General features: G+C 39.9%; 1 protein-coding gene across 1 annotated transcript in view; it reads left to right on the forward strand.

The window, feature by feature from the left end:
* Positions 1-21,010, forward strand: part of DOK5 (docking protein 5) — an 864,252-nt gene that overhangs the window by 810,612 nt on the left and 32,630 nt on the right. The window contains exon 7 of the mRNA XM_044090040.1: positions 9,548-9,668. Coding sequence (XP_043945975.1) covers positions 9,548-9,668 — 121 coding nt within the window. The remainder of the gene's footprint in view (positions 1-9,547; positions 9,669-21,010) is intronic.

Below are 21,010 nucleotides of genomic sequence, written 5' to 3' on the forward strand. Positions count from 1 at the left end.
GGACTTTTTTGATAGTTTGTGAAATGTGGGCATCGTAGTGTAGATTTTTATCACTTTCAACGCGTAGGAGTTTGGTATGGTCAGAGGGAGAGATGATGGTGCCATTTTTGGAGCAGATAGTGAATGACTGAGGGGTGGAAATGGTTTTGTTGGGGGTGAAAAGTAGTAATTTGGTTTTATTAGGGTTTAGGATAAGTTGGATCTGAGTGATCCAACTTTCCACAGAGCTAAAGGATTCCTGGGTGAGTTGTTGTAGGGTGGGAAGTGATGGAGCTGAACAGATAAGAGTTGAATCGTTAGCATATTGTATAAGTGAAGCATGCTGTGTGGTAGTAGGGAGATTATTGGTAAATATGGAGAAAAGAAGTGGGCCTAATATGGAGCCTTGTGGTACACCTATGGTAGGTGGGAGTAAGGGGGATAGCACACTTTGCCATTGGACAGATTGTTGCCTATTTGACAGATAGATTTTAAACCACTCTATAGCGGAAGGGGCAAAGGATAGGGATGTCAGGGTGTCTAGTAGTAAGGAATGTGAAAGCATGTCAAATGCTTTGGAGAGGTCTAGAAATATTGCAGATACAAAGTTATTATTATTTCTATGTTGGTTGATCAGACTGGAGAAAGAGAGCAGAGCAGTGGTTGTGCTATGGTGTTGTCGGAAGCCATGCTATGTGGGGCAGAGGAGATGGTGTGAGTTTAGGAATTGTGTTACCCGAGAATGAATACATTTCTCTAGTATTTTAGATAAGGAGATAAAATGGCAATGGGGTGATAATTTTAGTATTCATAAGAGTTTCCACCTTTATGTAGTGGAATAATGTATGATACCTTCCATAGCTGTGGGACATATGTTTCTTGTATGAAGTGATTGATAACAATAGAAATAGGGTAAGATAAGGATTCAGCAGCTATTTTTAAGAAGTTGGCAGGTAGATTGTCAGTGGCAAGGGTGGTAGGTTTCAGTTTTAGGAGGTGTTTTTTAATTGTTGAGGTGGAAACAGGTGAAAGCGTAAAGGATGGGATGTTGTCATGGCATTTGGTTCGGTTATATGTAGGGCTGTTTTTGGATAGTTGTGAGGATAAAGTTAAGATGGAGTCTGTGAAGTGGAGATTGAATTGGGAGGTAATGTCCTTGTTGTCAAAGGTAATGTCCTTGTTGTCATTCATGGAGTTAGGAGTGGGAGTGGTAGTTTTGCCTGGTTTTAGGAGAGAGTTAATGGCATGCCAAAACGTTTGGGATCTTTTGAATGTTTGTTTTGGATATTGAGGAAGTAATTTTGTCTATCGAGTTTAGTTTGTCTCTTGGCCTGATTTCTAAGTTGTAGGTAACTTTGTTTGGCTAGGCTAGTATTGTATTTATTCTAAATTCTCCAAGCCTTATCCATTGACTTTAGAAGGGCTCTAGTTTCTCTACGTAGCCATGGCGCATAGTTTGACTTGGCTCTTATTTTCTTAATTGGTGCGAGTCTATCAAGGATATTGATGAGAATATTGTTGGAGTAGTCAATGGCTTGGTCTAGATTTATGGTTTGTAGTGGTTTCCAGTTACTATGTTTTAGAATACTGTTTAGTTCTTGTATATTTAGTTTACGATCATCTCTGACGTGTCTAAAAACAATGGGTTTGGCTATGTTGGTACGTTTCCGCAGGAGGAAGGTGGGGGAGATGGTCACTAAGACCATCAGGAAGGCATCCTGTCTGATAGTTTTGTTTGGGGCAGTTAACTAGTGCCCAATCTAGAATAGACTGTGTTTTTTTTTTTTGTCGATTCTAGTGGGTTCTTGGATAAGTTGGGTAAAACTGTAAAGATTAATATGGTTAGTGGTGTTGACACTCCCGGTCAACAAATGTAAATAAATAAATAAATAAAATAGTGGGGTTTTTAGAGGTACAGGTTGACCAATCAATGTTCAAGTCACCTACTAAGATGGTTTCTTGGAGGAGATTATCTGTGGCCCATTGTAACATTTCTTCAGTGATGGGAGAGTTATTATCTGCAGGAATATAACAGCAGAGAATGATGATAGTTTTTGTGTCATTTATGCTTAGGGTTGAACCTAAGTTTTCGGCATTTTGAAATTTAGGTAAGGGGGTTTGTAGAGGTTTGATGTAGATTGTATTTTTTGTAGAGGGTTGCAACTCCACCTCCCTTTTCGCCCACTCTATCTAGTCTTAGGATATTATATCCTGGTGAGAGAATTTATTCATTTTAGGTACTAGGTTTTAGCCACATCTCGGTAATGGTTAGGGTGTAGTGAGCTATAAATGCATGTAGGTCAGAAAGTTTGTTAGAGATACTTCTGAAGTTGACATTCAAAATCAATAGGTCAGAGATTTGCCTAGCAAAGAGTAGAGAGTTTTGTGGTCTAGGGTTTGGGTGTATGCCTCCAGATGTAAGTAGATTTTTAGTGATTAACAGTATGTGTTTAATTGTGTGCACAATGTCTATGTTGGATCTAAATAATGTTTTCTAGTGTAAGATGGTGTTATGTGAGATTTATGAATGTGTACAATTAAGCTATCTTTAAATAATGAAGAAGAGATAATGTGTGAGTGTATATTTGTTTGAGAAAGTGTTATGTGGAATTATATGTTTTCTAGTGATGTATTTTTATATAATGATGTGATGTTTGTTAGGCATGTGAGGGTTAGGAAGAGAAATTCTAGGATTAATGGTATTTTATGAGAGAGTAATGGTTGTGTCTTAGTGGTTTTGGGATTCAAGTATGGGTGTGAGTGTGAATGCATGGCAAGTAGATACTATGTACCTTTTTAAGGTAGAAATTTGATAGGGGGTGTGTATAAGAGGTCTTTGATTGGAGGAGGGTGTGGTCAGGTGATCTGGGGTTAGAATAAATGTAGACATAGTGGGGGCATGTGGGAAATGGGGGTAGGGGAGCAGAATGAGCCGAGTGTAGTGAGGCAAACAGAGCGGGGCTACACCAGTCCTCAAGACTGCAGAACCTATCTATAGGGCTGGTCAGGACAGAACAGTAAAAGGAAGATACCTCTGTAATTAAGAAGAAGTGGGAGGGAGTTGTGCAGGTTTAAGGTGGGGGAGAGGGGTAGACACAAAGTAATACAAGATTGTGAGTCAGAAAAACCGGACTAGGCCAGCTGCTAAAAAAGAAAACAGGAAAACCAAACTGAGTCAATTCCAGGTCAGTGTAGTGCAGTATCTTCCTAATAACTACAAATGTTATGCTACTAATATAGTACAGTGTGGTGAAAAGGACCACCACTTCTACAGGGAAAAACAATTGAAGTATGGGCTGCAGGTACATAGGTAAACTTTTTCCAAGAGAAAGTAGTTTTAAGTACTTGACCTAGGATTACAATAGGAATAGAAAAATGGGGGGGGGGGGCAGTAGTGTGAACGTGTACAGTGAAAGGGGAAAGAGTCTTCAATACAACTCTAACATACACTAGTGTAGCTGAAAGCACTTTAGTGTTCCACTGATGCAGGGTCTCAAAGTGCAGGGTAACGAGACAGCTTGGGGTTGATTGGAGGCTGGCCAAAACACAGGATGAAACTTTTGCTGAGTGGAACTAGTGTAGTTGAAAGCACTTTAGTGTTCCACCGACACAGGGTCTCACAGTGCAGGGCAACAAGACAGCCTTGGGTTGATAGGAGGTTGGCCAAGACACAGGATTAAACTTTTGCTGAGAAAAATGTGAGCACACTACTGGGGATTCCTGTGAAGCAAGGCAGCACACACAGAAAATGGGGAAGTATTGCTCTCCTTTACTCCTCTTCCCTCCTAGTTACCTCATACTCCAAACCTATTCCCAAATTTGGTAATGCTGAATTATTTCCAGCCCTTCTTCAGGTAAATAACCATAAACTTATCTGCATTATCACCCTTTATATCCCTCCTGGTGACAATGTCCCAATCCTTGAAGACATCTTCTCCTGGCTTTCTACCAACATTACAAACTAAACTATAATTTTGGGTGATGTTAACAATAACTGGGCCACAATTCAATCTCCAACCAACTGCTTAAATAAAAATCCTTATAACTTCACTCAACTTATTACCTCAACAACCAGACCTCCTAAAGACTTCCTCTCTGGGAGCAGTCTAGACTAGATTCTAGTTTCACATCCCCACTGTATCACTAATAGTGGTACCCTTCCAGACCCACTAGGTGATCACCTTCCCACTTTCACCCATCGGCTTCCCTCATCCCTACATCTAACCCATACCTATATATCTAGTCTGTACCTAAAATACTTTAACCCTGATGAATTCTCAGATGCACTAAAAAGAACAAACTGGTATCCGCTAAAAACTCTATACCTAGATAATGCTGTTACCTACTTTAATACAACATTCCAAAACCTGCTTGACTCCTTTGCCCAATGGAGAACAAAACACACAAAAAGCAACCCCGTGCCATAGCTATCTAAGAATATCTTACTCTTCATGTGGCTCTGGGATAAAGCCTGGAAACACTACCATAAAACTAAAACTAGCATCATCCTGAACGAATATAAAACACTTTGTAACAAATTAAAAAAACTTATTATCTCTGATCACAAAACATATTTTTCCACACTCCAAGCCAACCATGATACTAACCCAAAAAAATTCTGGGATGGAATTTCCTCTCTCCTTAACGCTGGTTAATAAGAGAACCCCTGCCCAGACCAAAATGCCTCCGACTTAGAATTAACTTCCTAATTCAACTCATTCTTCATTGATTCCATAACTAAACTAACATCATACTTCACTAATAATTCCACTTCCCCACACACACCTACAGACATCACTTTCTCTTCTACTAACTCCAGCTCCCAACCTCCTCCCTTCTCCATGAACCCTATCCCCATCTCTATCATAAAAACTTACTTCTAAAAATGAAATCATGTTCTAACGCCCCTGACGAGATACCCTCCTACTTCCTAAAAATAGCAGCAGAAGCTGTTGCCTACCCTATCTACATACTACTAAATCGATCAGTCTTAGAGTGCCATGTCCCCCAGCTCTAGGAAAAAAGCCTTTATTATACCACTCCATAAAGGAGGCAACAATAATGGCATCCCTAACTTCTGACCAATCGCTGTTTTATCCCCTGTTTCTAAACTTCTCGAAAAATGTATCCACCTACAACTTCTACCCTACCTCTTAAGTAATAACCTCACTCCCACACCACATGGATTCTGACCTGGACACAGCACCACCACCACCCTCCTCTCCTTCCTAGAAACTGTTAATAAGGCCTGCGACACTAGTCATATTGTGTCCACCCTGCTCTTAGATCTTTCAAAGGCCTTCAACACCATTTCTCACAACCTTCTCCTCACTAAACGCTCTAAACTAAATCTATCCCACTCCGCTATCAACTGGTTCATCAGTTACCTATCAAACAGGCAACAAGTAGTCAAGTGGAAAAAAATCTATTTCTCCCTTCCTAAATACTCCCACAGTTGTGCCTCATGGTTTAATTCTAGGTCCCCTTCTTTTCAATATCTTTATAAATGACTTTCACCATGCCATCCCTAATACTAACCTCATCCAATATGCTGACGACTCGACAATAATCTGTTCTGCTACCTCTACTTCCTCACTAGCAAAATTAACCCAGGATACCTTCTCTTCTACTGAATAATGGATGCTAGATAACCATCTGGCATGCAATGCAACCAAGACTAAGCTAATGATATTTACCCCTTCTAAAGCCATCACCCTTGACAGAAGTTCATTCTCTATCACCAGGCAAAATAATACACCTCTCGAAATAGTCCCCACTGCAAAACTATTAGGAGTCCTCATTGATGATCAGCTAAAATTTGATAGCCATATACAAGTAAATATAAAAAAAACTTGGCTTACTTTATTGGCACAACCGCTACATCTCTCCTCCCACCAGGCTGCTCTCGCTACTATTTACCGTATCCCTTCCCTCCTATATGGTGCCTCTATCCCTGCTAGTCTACAATCTTCCCTCAAGTCAAAAGTCTCCTCCTGCTACTACAAAATTTCAAAATTTGCAACTGGCCAGAGATCCACTACCCATCACTGTATTTCCCTACATCAACTGAAATGGCTTGAGCTACCCAATTATCTCACCAACACTCAACTTATCCAAGCACACAAAATTATTTTTACCCCCCTCTCTGCCCCTCCCTTGCCTCTACCTTCCAAATGCATCAACCTAATAGATGTCTAAGATCTAACTTTCAAAACCTAATAGAAGTGCATAAACCTGCCCATCCACCACGCAAACATCTTCTATCCTTCTGTCTAGCATGCCACTGGAATTCTCCCACCTTTCATTCAAGCCACTAACAGTCTCTCTGCCTTCAAAAATATTGCTTCACTCATACCTAACTTCACAGTGGGAATGTTCTTGTTCTCATCCTACATAGCTTCCCTTACCTTTCTCACTCCCCACAAGCTATTATACCTGTAAATAAACTCCTTTAGATTGTATAACTCCTAGCAATAGCAGTAGGAACTATCAGATTGTTCAAGAACTGCATATGTTTATAATTAATTTTTTCTTGCACCATACTAATTGCTCCTTCTAATGCCAATACACTGCAACTTATTTTATTACTATGTCCTTTCCAAATTCTATCATATTTTGTAATTTTCTAATTTGTAATCTTGCAGCTTTTATCATTGTATTTGTATTTTGTATTTTGCATTTTTTGTATTATTCTGGAGCTTTTCTCCCCAGGACTCCATTGAAAATGGGCTCCTAATGGCCCAATGGACCATCCTGGCAAACAAACTGCAAATAAAATAAAAAAAATAATTCTACTGCTATGTAACTAGTATAATGCTTTGTAATGCATAATTTTATTTTATTTATTTCTTTATTTTACATTTGTTGACCGGGATAGTTCGACTGGATTCATGCCCATTTTCAGCGGAGACCCAGGGAGAAAAGATCCAAGGTAAGCATATACAATAAAAACAATGAAAACATATTACAAATATGGTATAGACAAAGAATATATAAGCAAACATGAATAGATAAGTTCAACAGGTTAGATTTACTCCCTGGTGACAGTCAGGGGTAAATTAATCTGATTAATACATTTTTCACATTCATGATGAGAGTTAGCCAGGCTTGTTGCAGTGGCAAAGCCAGTTTAGTGGCAGATGTTGTTTGAGTTTAGTTTTAAATTGGCCTGGGGATGAGAGCAAAGTAATATCAGCTGGAAGTGAGTTCCAGGCTCTGCCTGCAGAGTTTGCAAAGAGGGAATCACCGGCTGCATTGTTAATTTTGATTGTCTGAATTAGTAGTCTGTTCGAGGATTGAAGCAGTTGTGGATTGTTATAGAGGGTGATAGATTTTTAAGTGCTGGAGTATTATCCGGATTGTAAAGGATTTTATTAGCCATAATCAGTAGGTTATATTGGATTTTACTGGGTAGTTCAAGCCACCCAAGCTGGTTAAGATTGATGCAGTGGTGTGTCCTAAAAGGCAAGCCAGTGGCAAACCTGGCAATGTGATTATAACAGGTTGAGAGTTTATTAAGTACAGTCTTGCTTAGATTAGAGGGGGGATGCATATAGAAGTGTTGAAAGTAGGTGAGAGTAAGCTATGGCAAGTTTGGCTGGAGGGGTGAGGAAGGCTTTTATTCTGTAAAGTGACCCTAGTTTTTTATTGATGGCTTTTATCGATTGGTTTACATGTAGGTTGAATTTTAGGTTAATATCAATAATGACACCTGATAGTTTTGTAGAGGGGTTGGGGGAGATTATTGTGCCATCATTTGCATTTATGGTAAAGGTAAAAGCAGCAGACCTTTGTGTTGGTGAGAATAACAGCATTTTAATTTTCTAGGATTTAATATCAATCGACATTCAGAGAGCCAGTTTTCTACAGTATTAAAGGTGGACTGAGTAGCAGACCATAAATCTGTAGTTAATGTTGCTGTGCAAATCAGGGTGGAGTCGTCAGCATATTGGATACAGCTGACATTTGAGAAGACAGTATACAAGTCATTAATAAAGATGGAAAACAGTAGGGGCCCTAGTATGGAGCCTTGTGGTACTCCAAGGGTGTTAGGTAGTAGGTTAGAGAGCTTGTTCTGCGAAAGAACAGCCTGCTGTCTCCCATTGAGGTAGGATTTAAACCATTGAAGGGCTTTAGAATCTAGACAGAAAGTTTGCTGGGTGTGAATCAGAAGTTGGTGGTCAGCCATGTCAAATGCCTTGGAAAGATCCAAGAAGAGGGCTGAGGATATGTGATTATTGTTACGGTTATTGTTTATGGTATTGGTAAAAGCTAGTAGGGCTGAAGTAGTGCTGTGGTGTGGACGGAAGCCGTGTTGGGTATCTGCCATGAGGTGATTCTGGATTAGGTGGTGCATGAGTTGTTTGTGTATACATTTTTCCATAATCTTTGCAAGTGGAGAAAGTATAGCTATTGGTCTATAATTGGAGAATTCAGTGAAGGAGCCTCCTTTATGTACTGGGATTACATAGGATGTTTTCCAAATGGTGGGAATTTTAGCCTCTGCTATGGTACGATTAATTAGTATTGATACTGGGTAGGTAATAGCATCAGCTGATTTTTGAAGGTACTCGGCGGGGAGTTGATCAGCGGAGTGTCTGCTGGGTTTTAATTTTTTGATCAAGGTATGGATAAGTGACGTGGGCACTGGTTGGAAGCTGTACGAGAGTAGGTTCATAGGGATGGTACTATCAGGTCCAGGGGAGCTAGGAGGTAATTGGCTAGCTAGGGCTTGAAGTGTCTCAGTAAAGAAACGGTTAAAACTATCTAAAATATCCTTGGGGGGGGGGTTATCAATGGTAACAGCGAGGATAGGGGTAGAAATATTTCCAGGATGAAGAAGATTATTCAGACCTGCCCAGAACGTCTGAGGATTGTTCTGATTTGCTGTTTGTAAATTACAATAGCATTGATTTTTGTCTTGTAAAATGGATTTTTTAGTTTCATTTCTAGCTTTCCTGTATTTAACATGATCTTGGAGGTCTTTAGTAGAATGCCATAGAGCCCAAAATTTGTTTCTACTGGTAATTTTTAGTCTTGACTCTTTAGAATGCCATGGTGCAGTTTTTGCTTTTGTTCTCTTTGAAAGGGCAGATGCATGCAAATCAAGGATTTTAAGAAGCAGAATTCTACAAGTGTATGTATAAACATCATTGCTTTTGTGTTTTATGTGTGTAGGCAACATTGTACTACCTCATTTTGAAGAGCAAAGTGAATGTTGGTGAAAAATTAGCCATTTTAGCTAAAAAAAGCATAAAGTGAACAAATTTAGGGCAGGGTGTGAATACCATGTTGTATTAAAATGTGATAAGAATGTGCATCCCTTTTTAAGTTAAGGTTTATTCCCATACCAAGTTTAACTTAATTTAACCAAATTGCAAGATGCAGCAACAGTCTTAGTGGAGGTACCTAGTTTGCAACAGGAAAACAAATGTCATTATCTTGCTACATCTCAGAGGCTAGTCCATGTTTCATTGGCTGTGTCCTTTTGTTAATAGTCTGATCTGCATTATTCTGTTTTTGCCCTATTTCCTGACCTCTCATTTCCTGTTGTTTTCTTTTACAATAGCTTCAAGGGAAGATGAATGAAAGGACGGTATCACTCAGTACAGTAATGCCTCTGCCACGCAGTGCATACTGGGAACATATCACACGGCAAAACAGTGCAAATCATCTCAACACTTTTAAAGGTAACTATCTGCGTTCAGGAAAACTAGTTCTTCACATAGCCGGCCTTAGGCATAGGCCAACTAGGCGGTCGCCTAGGGCGCCGTTCTAGTAGGGGCGCTTTTCCTGTATTTATTTGGTGTAGGTAGACCAGAATGGGGGCACCGGGTGGTGTGATGGGGGCACCATGGAGCCCTTTTGCTAGGGCACCAGTTGACCTAAGGCTGCTCCTGGTTCTTCATTAAGGATATTTAATCACTCATTTGTAGTTTTATATATATTTTGTTGACCGAGTATGCCAAGTTGAGCAGAGTCTGTTTACAGTAGATGTTTGCAGGAAAAAAGATTGTTATAGAACTAGTGCATAATTTATAAAAACAATGAAGTGTAATTAACACAGAGTAGATCATGATCTTTCATTATTTAGTGACTTCAATCTTCAGTAATTTTCCAGGAAACAATATATTTTATGAGGAACAGACCAACAATATGAAGCACAAATGTGGACATTTATGCAAAATTCTGGACAGTTGAAAGATAAGATTCTCATCAGTGTATATGACACTAGGAGTTTTTTCCTCATATTTTTAAGTTAAAGAATGAAAGGCCATATTGTGTCTTGCACAGGATAAAGAATTAAGTTGTGATGACAAACATATCAATGAAGGATGAGGGGAAAATGTTAGATGATGTCAGTAGGATGGCAAAAGACCAAGAGGACATCTTAGTGAAACTGTTTTAAGACCAAGGGGTGATAAACTTAAAAAAAATGTCCAAGATTAATTGAAAGTCAAGTAGGTAAGTGGAAATTAGGGTTATGGTGTATAAGGAAGTCAAAAACAGAAGCTTAAGTAGAAAGCTTTAGTGGGGTGGACCAAGATGGGCAACACACCTCTCAAACTTTTATTGTAAGAAATCTGGACAAAGCCTAAAATAATGGGGGGACAAAGCCCCCAAAACAGGGACAGATTTTAAATGTTGCTCTAATCAACTCAGAAAGATGCTAGAATAACATGGTTTGTGTTAGCATGCATTTTCTGAAGGATATGAAGTCTGAAATGGTTATGTATGTCATTATTTAGTGACTACAACCTTCAATGATTTTTCCAGAAAATTGCAAATTTTATGAGGAACAGGTCAAAAATAGGAGGCAAAAATCTGGACATTCTGTGAAAATCTGAACAGTTGGGAGGTATGATGGGCAAGGCATTATGGCTCAATGAATTTTTCTGGTCCTGAGACCAACAAGACACCAGTTTTGGAATGTAGCAAAGGTGTCAGAAATGTAAATGCCATGAGGAAAGAGTTCCAAAGGAAGAGAATATAGTAAATGAAAGCAAAGATAAGCTAGTTGTGGTACAAAGTTTGATTTCTCATGCCTTATTTGCCTACTGTTCTGGGTTAGTTCTGAAAAAGGATTGCATGTCCAGTGGGCATAGTGTTTAACAAATGTTTATTTTATTATATCACTGTTATATGTCATGCAGATGTCCAGAGCAGCATTATATTGCAGAAATGTGCCAGCTAGGCTATTGTAGGCAGCCAACCAGTGTCTATAAAGTTAGTGGCCGAGGCAGAAAACTAAAACATTGATTTATTATGCCAGTGTTAGTTAGTTGCCTTAGGTTAGCACAGTTGTAAGATGAAAAAAAGAAGAGCTGGTAGTGTGTCAAGCTATTCTGTTATAGCAAGAATAAATTTGTAAAGGTACCACTGCTGATTAGGGGAGATAATGCAGAGCATGCAAAGAGCAGTTTGGACAACAGCAATATCTTAACAGTGGCTATTTGGGTGTCAGAAATTAACTGCATTGCAATATGGTACAGAAAGCCTAGCAGCTGTTTAGTACTCAGTGTTGCTAGCAGGGTGTTTGTGAAATACAATGAAATACAGGCTAAAAGAAAACATTGAACACTACACTTAAATAACAAAACAAAAACTCCACAAGCTTTCACACCTTGCATGTTGTTTCTTCCAATTAATTCAAATCAGAACACAGGATATAGAAAATGTAACAGTTACAGTGATGAGATTTAAATAAAGATATCCCAAACTAAATATTCAAGTAAGTCTACGAAGTCGATGTATATTAAAACTCTGCCTTTATGAACTTTGATGCTTTAATCACATCACTGCAACTAGCATATATTTAAATGTTTGTCTGTCTTGTGCTGTGGTTTTATTTCACCTGAAGAAGCACTTTGTCAAGTACGAAAGCTTGTGGATTTTTTTGTTTTAGTAGTTTTAAATAAGTTTCAGCGGTCTATGGCTTCTCTGAGACAGTATTTTCTTTGTTTTTGGTTCTGGATTATCTGTTTGCATTGGGGTTGACCCATGATAAGCTTCCTGGTTTGTCTGCAATTGTGTTTGTCAAATGTTAGCTCTTGGGAGAACAATATTTCTCGTCAAAGATGCAGTTAACTGCACTGATGGAGTGGTGTTAATTTCTGCCTAGAGGTCACCAGTTTTGCTTTTTTTTAAATTTATAAATAAGCCAGAATAATTCAGTCAGATTAATGAAATATTTGGGGTTTTGGTTTAGGTATTAAAGCCATTACCTGCCAGACATAGAACCGGATCATCTGTGTTTGAAGAAAGTTCAACAGTTTTGCAGTAAAACCATGTGGTGTTACATATAAAGTGAATAATATTAATCTCAGAGCAGACCTTTGATGTAATTCCGATCTAATATCATATCTTTATTTCTTTCGTTTGCTGTTAGTGATTTTGGACTTTTTCTATGGCTCTCCTCTGTCATTCCTCCTCCTGGTTCACTGAACCCTAGCAGCAGACTGGTGTAATCCATGATGGAAGGGTTTCCTTACTGGGACAGCCTTGACACATGGGGTACCCCAGTCCTCCTGTACAGGTTTTTCAGGGTATAAGACACAAAAGCATAGAGAGTAGAATAAGGGATGAACAAAGGGCTGTCATACTATGGCTTGCAGTGTTTTAGTATAGCACTCCTCTTCCTCCTGCATGCTGATGTCAGTGTTGGGATGAGTGGATAACAGAGACTGACTTCAGTATGTGCCCCCCCCAAGCGATGGGGCAGTTGTGCCTTGTCTAGACTCCCAAACAGCAATCATCATCATCACCTTCTGAGTTCTAGTCTTTGCCAGTTATTCTAGAGAGATGCACAGCATGCTACCACCCCACCAGGACAGGCATTTCCATCCTCTCTGCCTAGCTGTCAAGTGCTCAGGATGATAGTTGGACTAGGGACTCCTGGGCAGTAGACATGCCATTATTCTTCTATGCTACCTACAAGTTTCTCCTGATCTAATTCTTTTGTAGTAAGAAGTTGTACTAAGCCATATGAGACTCATTTCTTAAAGTAGATATAATACCATATAATGACAGGAGAAGGAACAGCATAGCTGGTGATACTTTGTGTAAGGTGAGTTGTCATCTCTACTAAACAGTTTGGACAGATTGAGGAGCAGCGCTGTAGTGGCCTCACCTTGTTTAACCACATCTTTAGGACTGCTGTGAGAGACAGAAATGTCCTTTCCATAAAAGCCATGCTGGTTATTTTTTTAATCTTTACTATTTTCACTTCCATTAGTTTACTGGTGTAGAACATTGATCCAGGTGGACCATTTTCAGGTTCAGCTCATGGATTAAAGATAATCCAAATACAATAGATGTGAAAATATCTAAGTACAGAACAACATGCAGTATAAAAGACGTTGCATGTTCTGACATAGGCAGGTAAAAAAATGATTCAATGTAGTATAACAAATCGTGCAGCAAGAGTATGTAACTAGCTATTTTAGTAATTAAGTATCGTGAGAAATGTCTGCATATAGTAATTAGTTAACATGTACACAGAAATATTTATAATTGTTGAGTGGAAGCAGACGGGAAAAATGATAGTAAAGTTGAAGAGAGGAAGGGGGAAGAGACTAGCAAAAGGTGGAGAAGGGAAAATCATAGAAGTTAATATGTCAGTGAGTGGTTACTGCAAGAAATATGACTAAAGGAGTAGTAAGGTCACAAGCTGAGGCTGACCTTAAGCGAAGGAGCATTAAAACATCATTACATTTTAGGTAGTTTAGAGTTGCTGGTGTACAAACCTTTACATAATTTTGGTAAGTGGGCTAAAAAGTGCAATTTCCTTGGTACTGCCCACAAGATGAAAAAATGGGAATTATTGCTGCTCATTTCCACAGCTTTAGCACAGTGTCACATGACTTCAAAAAGAGCAATTGAAATAAAATAAGTAGAAGATGTACTGTGTCACAGATTTTCAAGAATGTCATTAAAATGTAGGATACTACAGAGCTGTCATGTCACAGAGATTTATTTATTCATTGCATTTGGTTACTGGGATGGTCCGACTGACCAGCAAGCCCCTTTTCAGTGGAGGCCCAGGGAAAAAGCACCATTACAACTATGTCAGCAGTTTAGAGTCAATAAAATAATTACTTTCAATGAGAAATTAGTTGTAATACAATACATATAATTGCAAGCAGCTTTATTTTTATTTATTTTATTTTATTTTATTGCATTTGTTTACCGGGAAAGTCCACTGGGCCGAAAAGAGCCCATTTTCAGTGGAGACCCGGGGAGAAAAGCTCCGACGAGAACATAGATTCAGAAAAATATAAACATTAATCGGTTAAGAAGTAGAAACAGTGTTACAGATAGTAAATCTAGTAACATATACAGAATATATACATAAAAGCAGGAATCTAGTTTGTTTGATTACAGTAATATATACAGAAAATATACATTCAAGCATAATTCAATAAATTCAATCAGAGTGGTATAAACTTTGATATATTAATCAGTATTATTGTACCAGTATCAACAAGTGAAGATAAAAGTAAATATGGAGAAAGCATCATCAGTTACTAGTAGCAAAAGACATTGGAGTTTAGTAATCATATAAGGAGAGTGAAGAGGTTAGGTTATAGAGCAGGAACATAGCCAGGAAGAGTTGAGATGATTTTTCAGTATTTGTTTGAAGGTGGCGGTGCTGCCTGTGCTTCTTATAGAGGGTGGAAGTGAGTTCTATAGTTTGGCGATGGTGAAGGAATAGATTACAAAATCAGTATTAGCTAAAGGAGACAGATGTTAGGCATAGCTTGAATCATACTATAACTGAGGAAAGAAGAAATGTGCCTAAGGAAACATAAGCGAAGGATATAAGTGGAAGAATTTAATGTATAGCAGATGTGAGAAAGGAGGAGAAAAAGAGGAAAACATAAATGAATAAAATGAGAGGTTTCAAAGAAGCATAGTGGAAGACTGTTATTGTACAGATGGCCTACAGTAGTTGACAGCATTGATTGCCTCAGGGAGCATAGGTGGACTGTTTGGTCTTACCCAAGGACCTATGAGGTCTAGCTCTGGAAAAACAACAAGGGAATCAGAGAGTGGAAGTGGAACGTAATGGTTATCAAATTGGTGAAATTGGATATGAAAGAAATTAATAACTCTTTTGAGTGAGAAGGGATTATTATGAAGCATGTGGGTGTTGTATGTGGCCGAGGGTGAAAGTACCTGGGAAGACTGAAAATGTGATGGCACTGAAAAGGAGAAAAGAGGAAAATTTGGGTTGCAGTATAAGAGGGCAATGCAGGACGGGGGTACATTAGTAAGGGTAATGGATAGTGGTCGGGGGCATATTATAGAGTGAATGAGGCTAGGGAGAACATTCTAAACTGATGTTTGGACATGTTCAGAAGGATGAAACAGGAAGGAAGCCAGGTGGTTCTGGGGGATAATTTTAATACAGTATTTGATGTTGAGAATAACCAGTTGTCTGGTATAGTTTCACAGCAGCAATAGGACACTAAAATAGGGAATGGAAGATATTAGTCTGATAGAGATTTGATGAGAAACACGAATACAGAGGAGGCAGTATACTTTCTGACAGGTGAGAAGACTGGATGGATTCTTGGCAGATATACTGATGGCAGTGGAGGCAGACTGGGTAGATATTTTGAGACATAGAATGACAGTAAAGTGGCATATGGAAGGCTTGCCAAACAGAGGGTAGAGGGGTAAATCTAGGGAAATGGAGCAAGATTTCTTGGAGTTATTGGTTAAAGACAATGATGGAGCAAGTAATGGAGGAAAATATGGAACTGGGGAAGGGTAGCCATTTCAGAATGAGAGGTGCTAAAGTGGTCTGGAATGAGAGGGGAAGTAGGATAAACACGAGAGCTGCAAATAAGGAATGGAAGGATCAGCTAAAAGATGCGTTGAGAGAACTGCAGCAAGTACAGTCGGACCTAGAATAAAGGGAAGTAGTACTTAATGTGGGATGATTATAGAGAAGAAAATATATCTCAGTCAGATGGAGGAATCAAAAATAGAAGTGGGATTAGGAAAGAGGGGCTAAGAGGTAGGTAAGGAGAGAAAGGTAGAAATTAAATCAATAATATTTAAGCTTAAAGAGAAAAGGAAAAAAGGAGAATGAGGGAGACAAAAGATGTACAATTGATGAGGATGCTGACAAGCAAGGAAACTGATGGTGTTTTTAGCAGTCAGCTGGGGTCCATTGCTGCTATAGTAGATCAGGGATGAGTTGTATAAGAAGGTGGGTCTGTGAGATATAATTTCAGCTGTGAGACACACGAGGAGCTGGAAATCTAGGAGACGGATGGGTTTGCAATGGCTTTTTATGGATCAGTGGGTGTCGAGATAGTGAAAGCATTGGTAGCAGTGTTTAATGATGTTTTAAAAAAGGAAAGATCTTAAAGTTCATGAATGAAGCAATTATATTTGTAGTGACAAAAGGTAAGGCTGAGAAGATCCTATCCATTTTAAGCTGAAGACCCAGTTTGTGAGGGTGCTAAATGCTAAATTGGAGAAGGTATGGCCTGGGGTGGGGGGGGGGTGCTCAAGAAAGTCAATTGCCAAATAGCTCCCTTTTTTGCACTTTATTAGACCATTCCTCCATAAGAGTGAGAGATCCTCATCCCATTATTTCTGATTTGGTGGTATAATTTGAGTGTTAGCAAGCAGGCCAGTCTGACATTCCTGCAGAGTGTCCTGTCCTTCCCTTCTTGGAAGCTTGTACGCTCCACAATTGCTGTTCCTGGGAGGTGTAGGCAGACTGCCATATACAGGCAACCTCCTGGATGGATAATGCACTGTTATGCAGCATATGCATGCTAGGTTCTTTGATGCAGGTTGTACACCTGCACTCCTGTAGGTGTTACCAATGCGGAGAATGAAGTTTAAGTTCCAGGATGGGAAGCTGGTCATCAGCCATTCACTCTTATCTTCCCCCAACCCAGTTGCTCATGCAGTCGTGCCACTAGCTGAACACAGGTCATCTAGGACAGAGTCTATGTTTTAATCCTTTGCATCATGGGACTGGGCTATACTCAAACAAGCTTAATGAGGGGTAAATCCTCCACAGATCATGGGGATTTATTTCTTAATTGTTTGCTGTGGACAGAGAACTGCAGCCACTGTAGTACTGATGGTCATTTAAAAGGCTTTTGCTATGGTTAATAGGGGCGTCTTTTCACCAGCATTAAAGCAGATAGTAGGAAAGTGAAAGTTTTTGAAGAAGGTGCTGACTGTGTTAGAAGCTTAGTAGGGGGACAACAAGGATGCACACTTCCATTAGGTTTATTTCTAATTATGATGGATAAGCTGGCATAAAGAATTTTAAAGTGTTTACATAGGTGGAAGAGGTGCAGAGTGTGGAACATTCTCCATATGTTTGTTCATGACTGCTGGCTTTCGTTAAAAGATGTAAGAGAAACATTACCAGTCATGTAGAAGATCTTCTTGCAGGTCTGGGTGGACTGAGTACTGTAGTTTCATCTTATAAAAAGCCTCTGGAGAGTATGGTTGGTAATTTCTGTGCAAGGATGTCACATTTGAAAGGGGAAGATAAATATTATTGAACCACAGTTTACCTAATGGTAAAGGAGATTAAGGTTAGAAACTGGACAGACCTAAAGTGGAAGGTGGTATGTATGTCAGACAGATTGTCAGGAAAAGTGAATACACTGCAAGTGACACTAGAAGTGGTTAGTGTGTTAGTTTTACCCTTATCGTTGTATTCTATGAGACATGTTGGGACTAGTACTCCGCATAAGATAATGTTGGATTCACATTGTATATGAAATATGTGTTAAGTACATACATTAGAAAAAGAAAGGCAGAATTCAGAATCCCAGAGTAAGATTATGCAAGTATTTGGGGAATGACAGGTGCCTGAATAGACAATGTACTGCAGCTATTAATATAGCACAAGGGATAAGGGGGACTGGAGGATAACAGAATATGATTGGTGGAATGGAAGGAGAAATGGAATAATGGCATGAATGAACTGATGGGGGAAGTAAAGAGAAATGCAAATAATGAGGTGAATAAGATTACAATGGTGTCCAGTATGAGTGACCCCTTATAGATAAAGTATAATGAATGCGCTGCATGAAATAAACTAAAGGTCCTTTATAAAAGGGTAAGAGACTGAAATAAAGGAGGATAAAGGGATGCAGATGAGGAGAAAAGGGGTTCACAGTATTTGCAAGTGCTCATGCTGAATGGCGGTAGAACTGTCTGTCACATGCACTGATTATAATGCATCTGGATGTAGTCAAGAAATCCAGTAGGAGTGACAAAAAGCAGGCAGGACAGTTGTGAGTTAATAAGTAGGGATTAGGGATAAGTTTGAGTCATGAAGAAAAGACTAATTTACATAGATTTAGGAAAGCAGGAGCTAGGAAGAGTTGGGGAAATGACAGGATAAACAGGTTAAAGAGGATGAGGAATGGAATGGTGATGATGAATGGGAGGAGGTTTGGAATTCATTAAGGAAATTAGGAAACACAGGGCCAGTCCATGATTCACAGGCGAGGTTATTGTAACAATAATATGGAACTGGTCAGAAAGTCAAAGAAAAGGGATGGTGGTAAGAGGCAGCATTTTAAGGCTGTGGGGAAGAGGAGGATATTCATCATCACATGAAGAGGGACGGGTGGGGCAGTAAGGTAAGGAAGCCATGTAACATAATTAGGGATTACTGGGTAATGATTTTTTGAAAAGGAAGTTAAATACATCTATTTTGTATGTTTGGAGTGAAGCTGGGAGTGAGAAGACATAGAGAGGATGTAGATGCAGATCACAGCAGATCTGGTGAGCAAATTGTGAAGACTGGTGGAGATGGGTGAAGGCTGCCAGCCTAGTCAAATAGATTTGGTACATAATTCTATCATTTGTAAATACTGTGAAATGTTACAATGTGGCAACATTGCCCTCTGCTGTAAAGAAAGATAGGTCAAGCATTTCTTGTTGGTCCTTTGAAATTAAAATTACTTTATGTCTGTTCCTTTGAAGTTAGAATTTGGAGTTGATGAGTCTGGAGTAAGCATCCTGCCTATTGTTTTAAGGCTAAAGTTAATGACCAGAATTTACACGTGGAATGTCCTTTATTGCTCTAAGTGTCTGCAGTGAACTTAAAAATCCAGCTGGAGCTAAAGAGACTTGAGTTGAAGGAAAGGCATGTGGAATTAGATGCAAATGAGAGACTGAGATGGTAGCAGGCTGAGGAGAATGAGAAACTGATAAGTCTGCAAGCAAGCTGAGGAACAAGAAAAGCAGAGGCAGCATGAGAGGGAGATGCTGACTCTTCGCCAGAATCATGGAGGTAATGGGGAAGGGAGTAACTGGACCCCAGAAACACAAAATGTCAGTAATTTTTTTTCGCAGTTTAAAGAGGGGGACAATTTTGATAGTTTCATTCATATGTTTGACAGGGTATGTAAACAGTATAAAGCTGACGAAGGGGTCTGGCTATGGTTCCTGACCCCCTTACTCCATGGTAAAGCTGTAACTGCATTATCTAAAATGCCTGATGCTGCATGTTTTGATTATACTGCTGTAAAGAAATGTATTTTAGAACTGTTTAAGCTAACACCTGAAACGTATAGGAAAAAGTTTTGTGAGCATAGATGCAAGGCAGATGAAAGTGTGTGTGAATATGTTGCTGAATTCAGCACTTATTTCCATAGGTGGGTGAGTGGATGTCAGACCTTTGAAGGGCTAGCAGACCTTTTGGTGTGGGAACAAGCCCTTAGCACTTTGCCTGAGGACAGAAGCATCTGGTTATCTGATAGACAATGTGCTACTTCAGATGAGTTGGGGAAGAAGGGAGACCTATATCTGACAAGCAGGGCAGCCCTGCACAGGCAGGGGACCCCCAGTACTGCTCATGGGTCTAAAGGAACCCATGGTGGGCAGCACAGACTGCCACAACAGAATCTGCCCATAGCAGGTGAAGCCGCTAGTCCAGGTATACATCCAGGAACTAGGGTTAAATGTTTTGAATGCAACCAGTGAGGCCATGTGGCATACAGGTGTCCACAGAGGCAAGGTGGGGAACAAAAAGGTGAGGAAGCCAGTAAGTGGAAAAGACAAAATGCCAATAGTAGGTTGTCTTGAGACAGCAAGGGTACCAAACTACCATTCTGCAGATGTCCTGATAGGGAAGGATTTGGATGAGGCAGTACCATGTGTTTGTGCAGTTACACGCAGTCAGGCTTGGAGACAAGCAGGTAAGTTTGGTAGCCTGGGGGAGACCCAGACAGACTGCATATTTGCAGCCAGGACTGGTGAGGTGGTTACTTCAGGGAGGGAGATACCCTGTAGCAGTGAGGCTGAAGGTCAGACACAACTGCTTGGGGGTACTCATGGTCCCTTGGACAGAGTGACTGCAAAGGAAGAGGTGAGTAGTAGTACCCAGGCTGACAGAGAGGCACCACTTTCAGAGGATGCCAGACTTTCTGTGGAAGGGGAGCTGGGAATGTTTACAAGGAGTGAGTTGAGACAGGCTCAGCTTTTAGACCCTACATTGCAAGGCCTGAGGCAGGTAGCCAGGGAGGCACCTGATTCTCAAGGAAAGGGGGAATCTGTATACTGGAACAAAGTGTTACTGTACAGAGAGTGGACCCCTGAGGGAGGGCTAGAAACTGAGAGAGTACAGCAGTTGATAGAACCTAGAGCCTACCATCAGCCCTTCTAACCATAGCCCATGATATTCCCTTTGCAGGTTATATGGGCATAAATGTACAAAGAGGCGTATTATGCAGAACTTCTACTGACCTCAAATTTACAGAGATGTAATAGGGTACTGCAAGACCTGTGAGCAGTGCCAAAAGGTAGGCAAGGCAGCAGACAAAGTGAGAGCTCCTTTGATGCCTTTGCCTGTGATTGAGGAGCCATTTCAGAGGGTAGCTATGGATATTGTGAGTCCTCTGAGTACCCCAAGTTACATAGGGAAAAAGTATATCCTAGTGGTAGTGGATTATGATACACAATACCCTGAGGCAGAGGCTTTGTCCTCCATTGAGGCAGAGAAGGTGGCAAATGCTTTGTTAGAGATTTTCAG

Source organism: Protopterus annectens, chromosome 12.part0 (genome assembly GCF_019279795.1).
Source record: "Protopterus annectens isolate FY-2018-M chromosome 12.part0, PAN1.0, whole genome shotgun sequence".
NCBI lineage: Eukaryota > Metazoa > Chordata > Ceratodontiformes > Protopteridae > Protopterus > Protopterus annectens.